At 46.2% G+C, this 20,402-nt stretch overlaps 1 protein-coding gene across 2 annotated transcripts in view; it reads right to left on the minus strand.

Moving 5' to 3' along the window:
• HTR4 (5-hydroxytryptamine receptor 4) overlaps positions 1 to 20,402 on the minus strand; it is a 133,617-nt gene that overhangs the window by 39,680 nt on the left and 73,535 nt on the right. For both annotated transcript variants that reach the window (XM_054168453.1, XM_054168454.1), the window contains exons 5-6: positions 13,394 to 13,547; positions 10,947 to 11,515 (exon numbers count right to left, since the gene is read on the minus strand). In XM_054168453.1, the coding sequence (XP_054024428.1) occupies positions 10,947 to 11,515; positions 13,394 to 13,547 (723 nt within the window). The remainder of the gene's footprint in view (positions 1 to 10,946; positions 11,516 to 13,393; positions 13,548 to 20,402) is intronic.

Raw genomic sequence — 20,402 nt, forward strand, 5'->3', positions numbered from 1 at the left:
TGCCTGGGCAGGGGCAGCACTGGTCCCATCACCTGTCAGGCTCAGTATGAAGTCTCCAGCATGGAAGCCTGTTTCACACAGGCTGTTTATTTGATTAGCCTATGGTCTCTGTTCAGTATGCTGGGAGGCACAGCCATAAAGATCATGTTTCTGTAACCTGTGGAAACATTTTCCCTGTGCTCAGTTAACCAAATAATTCATAGCACAGAACAGCCCTGTGCTGCTTGCTCTTATTACTGTTAGTCCTCTGATCTTGCGATATCTGCAATCTTATCATCAATTATTTGTTTTCCTCCAGAGAGGAGATTAAAAGTAAACAGCTTCTGGCTAGGACTTGTTCCTTAAGAGTCTTGACTAGGAATACACCCGCTAGAAGATGGTAAGTTTATTAGGATTTACAAATGATGGGGCTGAGCTAGTTAATATGTGCCCTGCTGATGTAAGCACCGAGTCAAACGTGTCACAAGCCTTGCAAATTGCAACCTCATAAAATATAATTAGTTTGGAGAATTGAGAGCTACTTTTCATAATCTCACACTTACCAGTGCTACAGACATTACTCTCTCTTTGGAGAGTTATGACCTTTTTTACATTATGTTCTAGATCCAACAGTCTGACCATTAGCACTTTGAGGCTTTGTAGGCTCCCGAGGCAGTTTCCTGCAATCACAGTCATACCATATAATGAGAAGATGTTTGCAAGTTCATCGAGCTCCAGATTGTTAAAAATTATTCATTTCCCCCCTCTAGTCCTTCTAAGAAGTTGTTTTAAACTGTCACTGCCGTGATAACTGGAACCTTTCATTCAATTTCATGCTTAAACTTATTCCCGGCTACTTCATGGCCATTTCTTCTTGTGTCAGCATTATTCCTCCGTTTAAGCAACTCTTCTCCCTTCCCAGTCTCTACATCAGATCCCCTCTCAGCCTCCATATTACCAGACAAAAACTACACAGCCATGCTTTGGCTGTGGTATGGAGCCACATGGTGCTGCTGCTGCCAGTACCTGGAACTGATACTCAAAACTATCAGAGTGGAAAACACATCTTGAGCAATCTCTGGTTGCAGTGCTGGGGCTGTGCCAAAATGAAGGCACTATACTCTTTGTCACCTCTGAAATCACCATTTTTAAATGTTGATATAATATTTCATGCCTTGGGACAGAGAAGTCTTAGGAGGTTTCTCTCCTTGGCATGGCTCTGTACTACAGTGGAATGAGCAGCCTCCAGAGTGACCCAAGCAGTCACCTGCTCAATACCCTACCAGCAGCGCTCATGCTTCATAGGGTATGCTTTTAGCCTTGCCTAATGCTGTTCTTACAGACTTGTGACAGGGCAAGCATACAGGGCTGGTGAAAAGAGCTGCCTGGCAGCACCCAAGGATGTCAGCACTGCTTATCCAGGCACCAGCAGCTGATGAAAAATGACACTACTGCAATTATTTATGTCCATTTAATGAACAATTTCATTAGCTTCTCTTGTGCCTTTGCTAAGCACTGGAGGATCCCTAAGGACAGAGCCCTCCCAGCTGCAGAAGAGGACAGACATTCCTCCAGTCCCCCAGCCACCACAGAGCAATGCAGTAAGGCACCTGCAGGGTACAGTCAGCTGGGGGTGGCTCCCCACAGCCCTGCTCGTCAGAGTAATTTAATCACACAGATCCTGATGGTTTGCATGCAAACACAATGTTTGCATCTATTTGCCAAGATGAAGCAAAAATAAATCCCTGCTATCAAGGACAAGAATCGAAATCCCAGCTCAAACATACACAAAGGTATTAGCTGCACATAGCAGTATTTCATCGGGTTCTCTGAAGACAAAACTCATTTGTCTCTCTTAACAAGGGAGTTCCATTGAACTCCTGTCTAGAAGAGATGAAAAGCAAAATTTGCAGGGGATGGAGATGTCAGGGGCCTGTCAGCATTTGCTGTTTGTTGATCTTTTGCTCAGAAACTTCCTAAAAAGAGCTTAGTGGGAATGTGCTTTATTAGCATATTCCCTGAGGGATGTAGTTCTTGCCTATTGGTCCCATTAGTAAGGTGACTGCTGGAGACATTACAACACATGTCCTAAGGCTTAGTAACCTGTAATTACTCCAAGTCTCACAAGCGCAGCAAAATATACACTGCCTACACTGGGCCTCCAAAATCACCTATGCAAATCCAGTGTGACACAGCAAGCAATGAGGCAATGAAGGAAAGAGCTGACCAAGTCTGAATGATCCATCCTGGGGCTTAATGACTTTGCAGTGAATATGATAACACATGGCAACGCTCTGATTCATCCTGCAGGATCACCAAAATTCCCAGGCAGTTCCTGCCAGTCAGAAATTTAAACCCAAATGATCTGATTTTGCTCTAAGTAATGGTAGCATCCTGCTACTGGAATTCTTGACCACATGATACTTTAGCAATAGGAAAAAAACCTCAATGAATATCTACAGACAAATCTGTCTGGTGTGTGTAAAAGTGGGGGGGGGAAAAACCCCTTTTAGAATGGCATGGATGTTAGCTAGTTAGTGCTAAAATAAATATCAAATTCAAATCAAAGATTTGCAACTGTTGTGTTTAAAAACTGAGTCACAGGGAAGCTTCACTTCCACATCAATTTCAAGTTTGGTCAAACCAAGCTAAACCAACATGTTGTAATTGAGGGTTTTGTTCCCTGCCTGGGGATGCCTGTGAATTTTGTACCACCAAGTGCTTACCTGCCACTTGCCTATTTCTTAACGGCAAAAGCTACAAAAAAACAACCCAAAACAAATCAAAACAAACCTTTTCAGAAACTCTGCAACAACAAATGTTGGCTTTTACCCTTTCAGCTAAATTGGTGGAGCCTCCATGCAGCCTAGCTGAGTGAGGAATGCAAATAGCTGGCTTTGAAGCTGAAGGCTGTCACAGCACTCTCGGTTTGAACCCAAACCTTCATCTTTCACCTCCTGGCCAGCTGCAGATCAGAGCCTTTTGTGAGTTTATCCAAGCAAAGTTGTGCATGTACTTTACTATCTCATTTTCTTTCATTTGTTGTGTTTTAAAAGCAGCACTGAAGCCCTTCCTTGCCCAGCCTGGCTGGTTTCTGCTGCAGCCTGGAGCTGAGTTCCAGGGTCTTGCTGCAGCCCTCATGCACTGTCCTATTTCCAACATCACAAACAGGGCAGGGTATAACATCCCCAGATCACACAGCCTGTAAACATCTCCTCCGTTTCGGAAAGAACCTCCCTCTGGGTTACAGAATTGGACGTTTCCAAATGCGTGCACACGTGAGAGAGAAAGGAACCAGGGAAGACAAACTTTCAGCATCATGTAGCAGCAGCAGACCTGGGCTCAGACTCCTCCCCGTTGCTACTGAAAGTTTTCTTAGGGACTTCATCAGGGAGGGCTACGATGTTTCCCTGGCTGTGCCAGACCTGTGTCTCTGCGCCCGCTGCTGTGGTCCCTCTCTGCAAAACCTTTGTGCCAGTGCCAGCAGCGGCCGCTCCGTCCCGTGGGAAGATGAGATAGCGAAGGCTCATAGCCTCGCTCAGAGGCTAAAGGCACCTCGGCCGGTGAAACGCCGGCGCCGGGAGAGCTTTCGGCTTGCCAAACGCCAAGGAGCGGCTCTGCATCGGGAGAGCTGGAGAAGAGGTGCAGGAGCAGAGGCTAAGGAGACTGTGCTGGGCAGGCTGTCAGCTGGAGGTTGGCAGGGCTGCGGTGGGAAAGCCCCACTGCTGGTACCAGCCCACTGCCACTGCTGCGGTGGAGGAGCGGTGGGAGATTCCCGGGGTTTTCCCACCCGCGGCACACGGGCTGTTATCCTGCCCCGGGAAGCTCTGCCGTCTCTGTGGCTGTCTTAGTGCCTAAGGAAGGATAAGAGATTAGAGGAACAGAGCAGGAGGCAGAACAGGAGAAAATACTTTACTTGTAAATTCAGATCCTTGAGAGAGAGAGACCTGCCAGTTCCATCAGAGTGGAATGAGTGGAATCAGCGCTGAGTGAGTAACCTCTGTGTTTTGAGTCAAGCCACAACTGCTGCCCATGAAATCCCATCACAGGTGGGATGCCTGTGATGCCCTATGAACACAAGTGAAATGACCCAGGCTGGGCACTGAACCTGCTGCATGATTTAGCCCATACTCACTACCTGGGCATGCAGGGACACCACAGCCCTCTTTGGCACCTCATGAAGTTATTTCTGAGCCCAGGAGCTCAGAAATAGCCAAAAGATTAATGCCATGGCCATCAAATGTGCCCATTCTCCTAAGGGTGACTTTGTAGGAAAAGGAAACAGTGCAGGTGACCTGTACGGGTCACCTGGCCAGCTAGGATTTGACCTGTGAGGAGGTGACACTGACCTTGTGGAATTAAATCTGTCAAAAAGGCATGGTCAGTCCAAATCAGCTTTGAAAATTGCTTTGCTTCCACAGCAGTGGTCATGTGGGCACCCTGATGTGTATTTGCTGCAGGCAGCACCCAGGCAGTGGGGTCCTTTTGTCAGGGTGTTGGGGACACCCCAGGTGCAAAGGGAGATGGAGCTCTGATCTGGCAGCCTTGCAAAACCAGGAGGGTTTCATGATGGTTGTTTGTAACTATGAAAAGCTGCCTCATAAACAGAGGGGGAAAGTCTCTCTAACACACTCACTGTTTCAAAGCTGCAGAAAGCAATCGAATGTCATCAGCTCATCCATCCCCCTTGTATGTAGTGGCCTTTACCCCAATGGCTCCTCTGTTCCAGTCCAGGAAAAGGTGAGAAAAAAGGAAGAGATCTTACCTTTGTCTTTATGGACTGTAAGTGGCAATACAAAGCTAAACCTGGGTGCCAATTTGCCCTGAAGCCCTGACCCTGCTGCCAATCCCATGTCAAATCTACGCAACAGGAGGATCTGGCCATGCAGAGCAGGGGCAGTGGGTGCACAGGCACCCATGGAACTCTCCTCACTGTGCAGACATCACCAGAGACACAACAGGTCTCCCCTTGAACTACAGCAGACATTTCACAGTGTACAAGTGCCAGGAGGGGCTCCCAGCTTCAAGTTGGGGCAGGGACTGAGCTATGGGGCAGGACCAGCCCTGTGCACTGTCCTTGGGGAAGCATTGCCAGTTGGCAAGCACCACTTCTTCCTTCACTCCATGGCAGCTCTGACCTTCTCTTCCCTACAACCAAAGTGGATTTATTTTTAGTCCACCAGATCTGAAAGCTGTGGAGTTGCTAAACTTCTGAAAATGGGAGACCTGAGTCACCTTTTCCAAGAGCAGCAAGGAAGCACCGAGGCTCACAGCAGTTCAGGAGATTTACTGCCACAATTACTCAGGTTCCCTATAGGGACCAGTAAGACTCTGCAGCAGTGCTCTGGTGCTGAGTGCTGGCAGCACACAATGATTTACTGCCTGCTTCCCCCAGCGTTGTGTGCACCTTCAGAGTGCTGACATGAGTGTGGGCTGATTGGGTCATTTGTTTAATTTTCTCTTTAGGAAGATGAGGAACTTCCAGCCCCCGTGGTGCACACTGCTGCTGCTGCCTTTTTTTTCCACGCTTTGTTTCTCTTGGCTCTTCAAAAATGAAAATCAGGATGTGTTTTACTTTGGAGAAATAAAATTGGCATCAGCCCTATGTGAGAAGACCTCTCTGCAATGGAAAATGAGTAAATAAACCACTCACTATAGCTTTCCATGGAGAGACTAATACACTGTAGTGTGCTGAACAGCGCGCCTGTGAGAGGAAATGGGGAATACACCAGCGCGACCTCCTTGACCCAAATGTTCCAGAACTTGACTACTCTCATAATGGACCAAAACATTTTACCCAAAGTCATCTCCTTTGCTGTGGTAAAATTTCAGAGCTTGTTTAATCCAAGAATTCAAGCAACGCCGATTTGGGCTCCTAGCCACTTGTGCAGTACAAGAGTGTAAGGATTCACGAAGGCATGAGGTGGTTGGTTTCTGCTGAGTAAATATCTATGCCTGACAAAAGCAATAAAGGGGAGGGCAGCATTTCACAGATGATTATGGCATTTTGCTTTCAGTTTCATGATGCACAGAACTCCTGACACATGCCACAGCCATCCAGACACCCTCGTCTACTGCAGTTATTTGTACTCGTTTTTACCATATGTTAGCTGAGTGCTCATTGCATAGCCTCCTATCCACTCATCATTCAGAATGATTCCCAAGTCCTTTCAGTGAATAATGTTCCAAACTACAGGTTGTTAGAACTACAAATTGCTAATGTTTATAATGAATCACACAATTTGTGCCTCAGCCACAGACACAAACCTTTGTATACGACCTGTGAGCTGCAATTGCAGCCACTGAAAAATGAATGGGCTGTGAATATTGGGTTGTAGCCACACCTGCAGATTTCCATTCACTGTTTGCTAGAGTCCTGCCTGAATTTTGCAGTAAATGGTACACATCAGAATTTAAACAGGTAGATATCCTGGGGTGCTGGCAATTCCTACACTTGCAGAAAGCAAATTGGATAACCAAAAAAATAATCAAAATGTTCTCTCAAAGCTGAGCATTTAATTCTAATACTCTTTCCCATCACATGCATAGATCCAGCTCTAACCAAATCCTGTCTTCTGGCTGTTCATATCTTCAAAACACGTTTCTCCCCCTATCTTACCCTGCCCAAGGAACAGATATAGAATCATAGGATCGATTAAAACTCTGCCTTTGTCCACCAGGAGTGGAGGTGGCCAGGAAACATAGGGACGTCTTCTAGCTGCCTACCAGTAACCTGAAGAGATCCTACAGGAAGGCCAGAGAGAGGATGTCTAGAAATGACACATGGGGGAATGGTTTTAAGCTGAGGGAGAGTAGTTTTAGACTGGATCTTAGGAAGAAGTTATTCAGTACAAGGGTGGTGAGACTCTGGAACTGGCTTCCCAGGGAGGTTGTGGATACCTCCTCCCTGGGGGTGTTTAAGGCCAGGTTGGATGAGGCCTTGAGCAGCTGAGTCTAGAGAGGCATCCCTGCCCATGGTGGGGAGGTTGGAGTAGATGATCTCTGAGGTCCTTTCCAACCTAAGCCATTCTGTGACTATGATTCTGTGACTATGACCTCAGAGATCATCAAGTCCAACCTATCACCCAACACCTCATGACTAACTAGACCATGGCTTCAAGTGCCACGTCCAATCCTTTCTTGAACACCTCTAGGGACGGTGACTCCACCACCTCCCTGGGCAGCACATTCCAATGGCTAACAACTCTCTGTGGAAAGAACTTTCTCCTCACCTTGAGCCTCTCTCTCACACCAGCTGATGGAGAGTTCAAGAACAAAAAAGAGCAACAGGAAAATCTTTTCCCACCTTCTATTTCATACTTTAGGGATAAAGTGGGGTGGTTGCCAGGGGATTAAGAAAGCTGTGGTCACCCTCATACCAATGCCGAGATACTGTGCAGTCTGCTCCCTTGCCCATTGCAGCTGTGGTTGCATCTGGTCCCATGTGTGCTGTAAAAAGTGTCTCCTTGCATGGGTCACCCAGAGCACCACAGTCTTCACAGATAAATTAAAGAAAAAAAAAAGAGAGAGAATGAGAACTGTCTCCCAAGAGGTCTCAGTTTGTGTGTGGTGAGGGCATCTGCCTCTTCTCACTGCCTTGTTTTACTGCACTCTGCTCTGCCACCTTCTTTTTTTTCCCATTCCTAATATAAAAGTGAAAAATCTCCAAATGGGAATATCAGAATATTTTGTCACTGAAGTTATCAGAAGCAAAACAAAGAAAAACTGCTTTCCCTCCCTCCCAGGTCAGACACAACTAAGAGCATGAGCCGGGATTCTCACAGTGGCAAACACATTCTTGCACTTGCAAACACACCAGAGAAATGATTGTGAGCAAGGACAGAATGGTTTGGACAGTTTGAGCTAAAGTTCAGATCTTCTTAAGACTGGAAGTGGAGTCAGAAATTCCAGACCTGTTGTCAGCCACTTCTGACTACATTTAAGGCTCAATGACTCAAGTCAAGTTAGTACAAAACTGCAAATCTCTGCAGGTTCTGGGGCCTGGATTCAGCACAAGGTCTTGTCCTCTTCACTGCTCTACCTGCCAGGGTGTAAAAAGCATCTGTAAAATCCCACATGTGCAGCTTCCCCATCTGCAGAACCTCTTGGTTGGGATGAAATAACTTTGAGGTTGGAAAAGAACTCTGTGAACCCAGTCAAGCCCCTGGGCAGCTTCTCAGTTGGGTTGTTGTGAAGCCAAGTCATACAGGAAGGTTTCAGTATTTCAGCTGCTAGGCACAAACCACTTCTCTTTCCAAGCTGGTAAAGAGAAGAACATTATACCTCGAGAGAACCTGCCTCACTGTGTTTCTCCATCTGTGCTGGGACCAATCTTTTTAGCATTTAAGAGAGAAGTACTGAAGAAATAAAATAAAAATTCCTCAAGGGAGATTAAGTACCCACAGACTACAATTAGTTGGTTTTGCTTTAATCCCCACACCTTCAGCAGCAGCACATAATCTGCACCAGGGAAAGAAGTCACACTTTTCTCATCAGTTACAAAGCTGGGAAAAACAGAAAGTAATTGCTCTCTGAAGTGCTGATGTGGAGAGCCACATCCCTCTGGCACATGGAGGGAGGAGGGGATGCAGCAGAGGGAAGCAAAGGGCATCTGCAGAGCTGGGGCAAGATGGAAAGGCAGGAGATAGTCTGACCTGCACATTGCAGTATCTTAAAGAGAGGCAATACATTCATTCATAAAAGTACTAACAAAACCTAGATGTGTACAAGATGCCCTGTACAAGTTTGGTACTTATGGGGCCTTTTGCAGTGGTTGTCACATGTAGATTGATAGGATTGTTAGACATTTCCAAGGATAACCTGTGTGTGGGAGCAGAGTGGTGCAAGTGGGAGGGAGAAGCTGAAAATGAGGAAAGCCTAATCTCAACTCCATGGTGGGATCCACCATTTGCTGTGGCCCACTAGAAACCCCACATTTGGCCAGAGAAGTCACAACCATAACCACCACTACCTTTGGAGGTGAGGTAACTCTTCACATTTCTATTGGCTACCCCAGGGACATTGATATGTTTTAAAAGAGTCTCAAAATGAGGAGTTTGTTAGCTCAGGGACACTCAGCACAGAATGAAGGAAACCCCCGGGAGCTCAGCCCTCCTGGAGCCATGCAGAGCCTCCTTGGCTGCTTGTACACTCAAGAGCACACCCAGAACAATGAGATCTCACAGCAAGATAACTTAGTGCAAAAGCAGCAAGACAGTTTGGAGACAAGAGGAGGCACTGGCACTACTACCTGCAGCACTTGGAGATCAAGCATCAGCATGTACTGAAACAATTCACCTTCTGGATGACAAGTTCTCTGCCCTCCACATCTCAAATACACACCTTGGAAAGACTCTGCATCACCTCTCTGCCTTGTGTACTTAACAAAAAGTATCTTGTTGCTATGCTTTCTAGCCAAAACAGATGCCACTCCCTGTTTAAGCCACCAGGCTTGCCCCCGCACCTGCTGGGAGCAGTTGTGAGACAATCCCAGTTAACCAGGGATGGGAGCAAGCTCTCCCTGCCCTCCCATGCACACAGGGACACCTTTCCAGTGCTCACTCCTGCAGCTCCCCAGACAGAGGCACTGGCTGGGTCACCGTGGGATGATGTACTTTGTCCAGCAAGGGCTGTTCTCTCAATCCTCCTAACCACAGCAGCTGGATTGTCCCCAGGAGCACGGCTCCAATAGAAATACAGGCTGAGCATGGCACAGTGCCACGCATCCGTCACAGAAAGCTCTGGGACCATGGCCTCCAAACAGCTTTTAATCAGGAGAACATAAATACATCATCATGTCCTTCATGACTTAGAAAGCCTGAGAGGTCTGTCTCAAGGTTGCAACAAGCCTTGCCCCATCTCCCATCCATTATACAGCTCAGGACTCTTCCAAAGCTTCAGTGATCATTGCAGAAGGGAGCTTAGGGCAAACCAGCAGATCAGACTCAGCTGGGAAGAGCTCAGTGTCTGATTTAGTCTCTGGATGGGTTCAGCCCTGAATACAAATACAGTTACCAAGTCCTTATCTGCCTGTGAAGAGCGACGAATCCATCTACCAAAAGAACCAAATCTCCTCTAGACAGCTGCAGAGAATCATGTATGGTTTTATTCAGACTGCAGTTTGTTCTGATACTACACACCACTTCCCTTCCCTCCCTCCCTGTGTTCTGTCTCCCACTTCTCAGAGGGTGCCTCATACCACAGAGCCCTCCAACAGCCACTGTACCCCCAGAGGGCACAGCCTACACATTCTCTCTGCAATGAGCACATGGTGGTATTCAGTGAAAGGTGGGGTGTGAGGTGTGGGGCTCAAATTCACTGGACCCCAAGCTGCCAACCAGCAGGACTATGCCATGTAGCCCACGAGAGGCATGCTCAGCTCCCAGGGCTCACACAGAGCTGGGCTTCTCTGCTTTGCACAGGGACAGGCTTTGACTGGGTTACAGTAGAAGGCAGACACCTCAGTATTTACTGGGCTGCTAAAAGCCAATGGCACTATCCCTCCTCCCACACAGCCATGGAAGTGAACTGGCAGGGTCAAGGTATTTGAGGAATTTCATACTTTGCCTTTCACTAGTTCAGCAGATGCAGACATGTCTGGTTCTCATCAGAACCTTAGAAGGAGTAATGGGAGAGAAGACAGCCTCTCTCAAGGTGCTCCCTGTGGGGTGCCCTCAGACCAAAAAGCAGGGCTTGCCAAAATGCACACACAACTTCTGCATTCTCCCAACTCTGTCCTGAATGCACCTGTAGAGACACTGTGGATGCCAACACTCATCTGTCATCTACAGACTCGGGTTGTTTTGAGCACCCTACAGATTTCTGGACGCTTCTCTTGCCCAATCCCTTTTGAAACGGTTCATCCATCAGATATTTCAAATGCAGAACAAGCCAAATCCATTAACCAAATCTCCAAAGTACTCCTTCTAGTGACTCCAGGCAGTTCCCAGCATCCAAGAAAGGCTCACCTTAGTACATGAGTCGATCCGTTTATTGTGGTGGTAGAACAGGGGACCGTCTGGCCCAGGATGGAAGGCCTTCGGTATCGCTCATCACCACAGCAGAGGATGATGAGGAAGGCACGTCTGAAAGACTTGTTCAGGAAGGCGTAGAGGAAAGGGTTCAACCCTGAATTGATGTAGCCCAGCCACAGGAAAGCCGTCCACAGCTTTCCCGGCACCGTGTAGTTTATGAAAGGGTCCACTATGTTTGTGATGAAGAAGGGAGCCCAGCACAGGCAGAAGCACCCCATGATGATGCACAGGGTCTTGGCAGCTTTGGTCTCAGTCTTCATGCGGTGGGTGCTGTGCTGGTCGGGGTGGTGCTGCCGGCCGTCGGCAGGGGCCCCGGCGCGCTGCAGCACCTGGATCTGGCGGGCGTGCTCCCTGGCCGTCACGTAGATGCGGTAGTAGGCCAGCACCATCAGGAGGAAGGGGATGTAGAAGGCCACCACGGAGCAGGTAATGGCATATGGCTTGTTGACCATGAATATGCAGTAAGTGGAATTGGAAGCCTTGTTGAACTGCCTTTGCTGAATCTGGAGCAGGGGGAGGAAGGACAAGGACAAAGAAGGAAAGCAGCTCAGCGCTGCTTCTCCTGTACCAGCAATCTGACTGCCAGGACACATCACCAGTTCTGTCTCCTCCCTCCCCTCTCCCATCTGTGGTACCTGCCTTACCCACTGCTGCCTCTCCTATGAGAGCCTATGCTCACACCATGGGCTCTCTGGCCCTGCCGGTCCTCAGCTCTGCAGGACCAGTCTGTGTGGCAGTGCTGGTATCCCAGAGCATTCCTCAAGCTGGACAGTGAAAATCAGCCCAACCTCCCAGTTCCAACACAGCAAGGGGGAATAACTTCACTTTGTGCCAGGCTTTTTTTCAGCATTCATGGGTCTGTTCATGAGGGCATGGTTTGACACCAGGGATTCACAGGTTTCACCCAGCTGAGATCCACAGGGGTATTAGAGAAGGACTAGATAGACAGGGAAAGGACTGGGCTCTAGTATCTAGGGTGCAGCTCCAGGCAGGGGGTGATACTGAGCCTCCCAGGCACAGGGGCTATGAGCAGCAGCCTGGGTAGGAGAAGTCTGCAGGTTGAGTTCATAGACTGAGACCCATCAATGACTTCTGATAAAAACAGAGACAGCAGCTGAAGAAAGGGGTCCTGCATGTGAGTTTGGGGAGCAGGGGACATGGGACAAGCAGGATGTCTCTGAGACTACTCTTGCTACAAAACAATGTCACTGCAGGTCCATCAGGCCCATAATTTCTGATGTTTACTCCAGCAAGACAATAACCCCATCTCCTACTTCAAACTGTAATGTCAAAATTATTTAATTCAGCATGTAAGAAAGATCACCTCTAGAGTAAACTCTGAAGTACTTTGACTCAGTGGTGCACTACCTCTCAGCCTGCATCAGTAAATGCCAGCAAAGCCACAAGGACGGGCAGGGCTTGCACTAATGTTTAGAAAAGCTGGTACAGACAGCTGGGCATTGAGTCTCTTCTGAAAAGGTGGAGGCAAGAAATCAGGGGAAGAAATCAGATACCTGACATGGTTTGTTAAACAAACAGACCGCACCTCCCTCATCTATCAGCTGCACATCCTAAAGGTGTTTGTCTGGAAGCAATTTTGGCTTTATCACCTTGCCTGTAGAGATGGCAGCTTGCACCTGTTATTTTCCATAAGACAAAGTATTGATAGCTCCTTGGCTGAGACTTGGCATAGAAGATGCCACATCTCTTTAAATAAGCTCTTCTAAATAAGGTGTTTTCACAGTTTGCCTTTTTTAATTCCTGCATCTCCACAAGGTAAGCAGAGCAGATCTGCAGCTTTTAACTCCTTCCCTGTAGACAGGATTCTGCAAGTGAAACCAGGCTGTGGTGGGGAAAATTTGCTCCTGCTGAAATGACTTAAACAGAGAAATTTTACCTTTCCCCCTCTTCAAGGGTCACACCAAGACAGGAGATATTGATGGGGCTGGCCCAAAGCAGTCCTATCCCTACTGGGGACATCTGGGGTTCCTGGCTCTCCAAACCACCACGGGCAGGGCAAGTGAGCCAGTGGTGGCCAGCACTTCCCTGAGAGCTGCAGAGGCCAGAGCAACCAAGGACTCCTGAGGTGCCTGTCAGGAGCCAACCAGGTCTTGGCATGTTTTCAAATTCTGAGCTGATTAGTTGATATGGGTAAAATCCTCTCCCAGAACCACCACTGTCTTTGTGTCAAACCTTCCAGGACAGAGTAATTTCAAAACCCCTTCAAGACATTTCAGAAATTCACCAGCCCCTCTGCATCGACAAGAAGCTTCTCCTTCAGCCTCTCTTGCCTTCTTTTCTCTGAATAGTGCTTTTTCAAGATGAACATACAGCCCCAAATGTATCTGATGGCAGGTTGGTGTGCCTGCTCAGCCACTCACCAGATCAATGATGCCAATGCTGTTCCAGCCTTGCATGATAGGGAGGAAAGAAATAAACGTTGGGATTACCCAGCAGCCTCCGAGCATCACAGCGATACGCAGCGGAGTCATCTTGTTCCTGTAAACCAGAGGCTGGCAGCAGATAGCGTAGTACCTGCAAGGAGCGAAGCAGGAGAACAATCATCATCTAAGGAGACTTCCAAATCTTCTAAGCAACTCTATAGAATCATAGAATTGTTAGGGTTGGAAGGGACCTCAATGACCATCTAGTTCCAACCCCACTGCCATGGGCAGGGACACCTCAGGTTGCTCGCAGCCACATCCAGCCTGGCCTTAAAAACCTCCAGGGATGAGGCTACCACCTCCCTGGCCAACCTGTTCCAGTGTCTCACTATAAAGCAATTTCTACAGGCTGTTTCTTCTGTCTTTCAAAGCAGAGAGAAAAAAATGAGTCTATAGCCTATTTCCATTGACTGCCTCTTATGGGGAGCTCAGGATCTTTTCAAGATGTGAGAGAAATAAGGTTTCCTAGTGCCTTGTACTGGGAAGTCAGTATTTGCTGTTTTCCAGCTAGGGAGAAGGAGGAACAGATTAATGTTATGGTTTGTCTGAGCTTGTAGAGCAAGGGAGTGACTTCACATTCAGCTTTCCTCTCCACCTGCCCTTAGCCACAAAGCTGCCTGCACCCTTCTCACCATGATGAATGAGTGTGCCTTTCTTCCACTTAGCTGTGTAAACGTTGGGGGGTTCCTAACTGAAATGGACATTTATTTTGACAAGACTGCAAAAGTTGCTATTGCAAATTAACAATGTATTTCAAAGCTGTGAAAACATCAGTGAAGTGGTTTTTTCCATAACCAGGCTCCCTTTCTACCTCTCAGGAATCAGCCTCTCATCTGGCTGGGCTTTAACCTTCTGCCACAAGGACAGTCTGCAAGAGGCTTCTAATCTTTCCACCATCAAGGGACCATGTCCTGCATCTTCTGTTTTCCTCCTGATCCATTCGACATATTCATAGTACATCAGGTCCTTGCTCTTAAAATAACTACCTATGAGTTAAAAATGCCTTCTCAAAGAGGTAAGAAATTAACTCTTCTGTTTGCTTGGTCCCTGTGCTGCCCACTTGCTAGCAAACTGCTGCATCAGGTAGGTGCAGCTAACTCAAGCTGTGCCAGGGGAAGTTTAGGCTTGAGGTGGGGAGAAAGTTCTTCACAGAGAGAGCTGTTAGCCATTGGAATGTGCTGCCCAGGGAGGTGGTGGAGTCACTGTCCCTGGAGGTGTTCAAGAGGGGATTGGACGTGGCACTTGGTGCCAGGGTTTAGTGGTCATGAGGTCTTGGGTGACAGGTTGGATTTGATGACCTTTGAGGTCTCTTCCAACCTTATTGATTCTATGAACCAATGAACCCAAAACTGGAAATCTTGCTGCTCTGAAATTAAGATATATCCATAAACATAGCAGAGTGGAAGCTGTGGCTTAGAACTGTTTACTTGGAAAAGATCTCTAAGGTCATCAAGTCCAACCACCAACCTAACAGCACCAATGGCCATTGTCCCAAAGAGCCATATCTACATATTTTTTGAACATCTTCAAGGAGGGTGACTCCACCACCTCCCTCAGCAATATATTCCACTGCATGACAACCCTTTCAGTAAAGATATTGTTTCTAATATCCAATCTAAAGATCTCCTGGTGCGATCTGAGGCCATTTCCTCTCATTCTATCGCTTGTTCCTAGGGAGAAGAGACCAACACCCACCTCGCTATAACCTCCCTTCATGGAGCTGTAGTAAGCAGAATCATCCTATTGCAGATTTTTGGTGGTCCTGACCTGACAGTCTGTCTCAGGTTCCCAGGGAAATATTTTTGACTTTGAGATGTGTGGATTTCAGCACACTTTGCAGAAATAGGCCAGTACTGATGTCCTCACAGCTGCAAAAGGGAACCAGGAGCCAGAAACACAAGAAGTGCCCATAAATTCCCAGGTCTGCTAAATAACTCAATATATCATTCAGTCATGAGCCTGATGAATACATTTTCTTAGTGAATGAATAACAAGCATCTGGTAGATGTGGTTTCCAGATTTGGTAAGCACAGAAATGATGCAGTATGATACCCCACACAGGATATCAGCACTGCATTGAAGGGATAGGCACAGTTTCAGTAGCTATTTATAAAGGGAATGAATGATCTCTGACAGAGGGTTTTTTGAGTCAAACCTCAACCTCAAGGTATAATGTGTATGTAGAGAGAGCTTCACTCCTATAAGCCTATAAAAGTTGGGTTTATGAGGTCAGCAGAACCATGAATTAGAGACATTAAGCTAGCAAACACACACTAAAAGTTGGATCACTACCCCGAGGAGGTGCTTGTGAGAATTTCTAGTCTGCAGCAGCACATAAAAATAAGACATATGCACATTAAAATAAGACATATGCACACCTACACACAGTTTATGTGTGTGTATTAGAGAGATGTCCTTGAGGCACTCAATTTATTTCATTAAGATTTGAGTGGGAACCAAAAGTTTTGTGCTAAACAGGGCAAAAAAAAAAAAAAAGAAATCTGCAAATTTCCTCATTTTTAAAGACTTCTTCTGTAAAAAAAAAAAGTCATGTGGAGTCAACTGAATTGCTTTATTTTGATAAAATCAGATGATATATTCCACACAAAGGGTTGAAATGATATCAAAGTGTCAAAAGAAAACAGGTTTTTAAAGTCTCTCTGAAACAAGATTCAAAATGTCACAGGGGAATAAAAAACGTGTTGAAACAAGCATTCAGCTGTTTCAATTGGATCATTTCTACCTTCTCTCCTGCTTTCATGTGTGCATGAAAATCAGCCTGTTCCTCTGAAAAGTCTCACCTTCAAAGAAATGGTATCTTTGGCAGCAACTGTTGTTTCAGAGCAGAGGGTGAAATATTCCTCTTGTGGTGCTCATGCTAACAGCCACAGCACTCGCTGGGTCTGATTCCTGTCCCCACCAGCCTGGCCCCCACATCCCTCCCATGAGGGAGAAGGAGAAACTGAACGATTTATAGGAACAGGATTTGCTTAGTTTTGGAGCTTGCCTTTACTGGATCACAACTTGAACAAGTGAGGGTATCCAGCCTTGAAGACATGCAAAATTCAATGAGTCCTGAGTGGCCTCGTTAAAGTAAGACAGATTTGAGTTTGGCCACGTTTTGAGAGGAGGACTGCATCCAAGACCTCCAGAGGTCCTTTCCAACCAGCACTGTTTTGAGTCTATCAGACAATGGGGACTACCACACTCAGATTTTAATAACATCATCATTTCAGAGGATAGAATAAATATTTCCTGTGTTCCTAGGATAATTATCTTCCTCATGACAGACATAGTGTGTTTGTGTAACCTTGTCCTATGTTGCTAGAGCTTATTTCATTTGGATCTCCCCCTGCTCTCCTGATTTCCTTCCCCCAGAAGATAAACTGACCTTTGAATTCAAACAGGTATTTTCAGTAATGTTTCTGACTGCTTATTGGGACAGATGGTGCTTCTCTTGGCATTACAGGCAACTGCTCTTCTGACACTAAACACACAGGAGAGATATCTGGTATATTTAATTGCTTACTATCTGACAGACACCTGCTGGAAAGTGCTGCCCAGCGCTGGACATCGAAGGATTCCCATGACAGACCTGATGGCAAGCTGCTGCAGGTCACAAGAGACTTTAAATAAAAGAGATTTATTTGCAGAAGGGGCAAAAGAAGAAATTCAATAAATAAATGGGAAGGAACAACCAAGAGACAGCTACCATTTCACAAAATGAATAAGGAAACTGAAGAGGAAAACCACAATACATTGCTAATTAACTACAGCAGGACAATTACTCTTCCAAGCAGTTTGAGTTACTCCATTTCTGTATTTCTCTCTCTGCTGCAGCTGACAGCATTACACTGGAAATAGTTTGCTATTAAAGGCCATTAGAGTAAAAATTATGTCTGTAGAAATGACATCTTAAGCTCTCATATTTCTTCCCTCCTGGTGATTCAGCAGCAATTTTCCTCCACTTACATGTCAAAAGATTTTATATATATATCTGTGTGTGTTTATATATTTATTTATTTTTACCTAACTGCTGCTCCTACAATTTCCCTTGCATTCAGCTAGTTGAGCTGGGCTCATCCTGCCCTACACTGCTATCAGTGACAAGGTCCCACAGTCAGAGTGTGGGTGACAATTTTGCTGCTGCTGAGAGAGGCAGAGAACCACAGTGTCCACCTCCCACAGCTCAGCAGCACTCCTACTCAAGGGCCTTGAGGATCAGATAATAGAAATCTGTGTATGCTAACAGAAGCCATTTAAGTCCCACCAATTTCCCAGCATCTGGTGATTTACTGTATGTGAAGGTTTGGGCATTTAAGCAGCTATTTATTCAGAGAGAGAAAAGTAATTATACCTCCGAGATTATCAATAGTTTTAGTCAAAAGCTGAAATAAAAACATTTACTTACTCTACATTTCTGCTTCCTTTCAAGGTAAAGCTGTTTTCCTGTGCTCATACAGAATAACTATTACATACTGGTTTGACAGTGGGATGGATGAATAAAAAATGCAATACATACACATGATTAATATGATGTCCACACTTAATTAAATATTCATCCTTGGTATTATCAGTCAAGCCCCACGGTTCTGCAGTTCCTTGCTAACTTCCCTCTCACATACTGCAGAGCAGATGATGCAAAACACTTCTCATCCGCCTCTGTTATGACATTCTTCACTGAAGGGGAACTACAAGAATCCCTCCCTGGTGCTGTAATCTCTAGCTCCATAAAGCAAAGGTTATTAAAATACTTTTTCTTTCCCCTATCAGACATTTGCCACATGAATGTATCAAACACTAACAATTTACACATAGCTCAGCAGAAGAAATCCATAGCTCTCTATGGCCTTTACGCATGGCTCTTATGGCCCCTGCAGATATGTCCAGCTACTGAGGATTTCTGACCTTCCCAACACCACTTGGTGGCTCCATGAAACAATGCAGTGGCCAGGCTCTGTCTCAGGGAACATGAACATGATGGTTCCTAGTTTTCCCATGGAAGCTGCAGTGATATGAATGAGAGGCAACTGATTAACACCAAGCGGATTAATTCCCAAAAGCAGACCTCAGATGTTATGAACACTGTCCCAGCACCTCCAAGGGGATTCAGGTGCATCTCTGTTGTGTTCACTAAAACTCTAAAAACTAAGCAAGGTTCAGTGACTCAGTGTCCCAGTCTGTGGGGCAATTTCCTTCACGTTCCTACAGGTACCACCAACAGGAGCTCATACACACAACGTCCACAAGCTGTAAGAGCAAAACATTTTACCCTTTCCCAGCAGGACTGGTGCATTGTCTGTCAGCAAGCTCCTCTTCACAGCCAGTGCTACACATAAAACCAGAAAATAGATACAAACACCTGATGAACTCTGCATCAGCAGCACATTTGTACCTAACAGCCCTCAGCACTTTGAGTGGAGAAGACATAATATCCCATTCCTCAGCAGTAGGATCAAGGACAGCTTGCCTAATGTTAAACTTGTTGATATGTGAAGACAGGAGATGGCAGATATAAGGGAAGCTGTGAAGCCAAAGAGAAAACAGACAGAAAAAGAATCTCAGTTATTCTCTTGCCTTGTGCAACTGAATGCTGAATCTGCTGTGCTGGCCCAAGGGTTTCACAGAAATACAAACATTGTAAATCATGGGTGTTTGTTGTTGCCATTTTGCCTGTGTGAAGAGCCATAACCTGCACACAGAGGTATGCACACTCCTCATATCATATCCTGCCTTTGCTCCAGGGAAAATAAAATAGCAAAAAAGATTCTTGGAAAGCACATTGACTTTGAAGTGATAGCTGCTCGGTTCCTGTGGTCAAGAAAAGAAAGACTGAGAAACAACGTTGCATTTCAATGCACTGGTGACCTGGATCTGACAGCAGCATAATTTAGCTGTGGTCCACAGAAGGATTGTTATTTGTGGTAGTGACTGTCTGCATACTCATCAAGCACCAACACAGTGAGACACCATTAGGGACTGGGATCTGTGATCAAGACTGAAATCAAAGGTGCAAGGATCTAGATAACCAGCTGGGCCAACAATGTTAACATGCACTGGTTTCTGCGGTTGAGGAGAAGCAAGCAGTGACAGAGCAGTCAGCACATGGCCATTCGTCGGTCTAGAGATCAAAGACCCTCCTCAAGCCCATGGCAGCAGAAAAGCAGCCCTGGGCACATCTCCAGGGAGCACATGGAGATGCTGGTCCTGCTTCAGAATCAGTAATATTCTAACCACACCACTGCTCTTTCCTTGCCCTTTGGGCATTACAGAAATGCAGTTGCTGAGTTGCATCAGGTAGTTCAATTTTTCTCCAAGGGCAAGGAATTATCTCCCTGGTCTGCAGTACAATTTTGTCTGAGCAATGGGTATGCAGAAACTAGCTTGCAAGGAGCTTCTTAGCTATCACAGACAGACAAATACACACCCACCTTTACTAAACAGACTGGTTCTGTGGGTGGCCCACATTTAAAACCATTTGGTGTCATGTGCATGTATAAAATTATATACATACCATATGCTTTATCATCACCAGGGCCAAAATGAGCCAGAGAAAACGTACTGAATACTCACAGTGAATAATTGTTTTGCCCTCCTTAAATAGCCTTTAAAAAGGAAGACAAAAGGGTGGGGGGAACTGTGGGTGCTACAAGCTCTCTCCCAAACTTAGGGTGCAACAACCATGCCTATGTGTCTACCGAACCATGCCTTATACACCGAAGTGGGAACAATTTGTTTGTGAGCTCCTAAGGGAAGAGAGGCCAAAGAAAAGCAACAGGAGACTGCTTCACCTCATGGGACACAAGTTATATTTAACAAAAGGATTTGGCTAGTTTGGGAAATCCCCTTCTTTGTCTTTTCTGGAGCTCTGCTCTGGCACACTCCACAAGTCTCAGTGTGGTTTTTCACATTGCTTCTCTCCATCAGTGAACCCGGAGCGCGCCAG

Source organism: Dryobates pubescens, chromosome 16 (assembly GCF_014839835.1).
Source record: "Dryobates pubescens isolate bDryPub1 chromosome 16, bDryPub1.pri, whole genome shotgun sequence".
NCBI lineage: Eukaryota > Metazoa > Chordata > Aves > Piciformes > Picidae > Dryobates > Dryobates pubescens.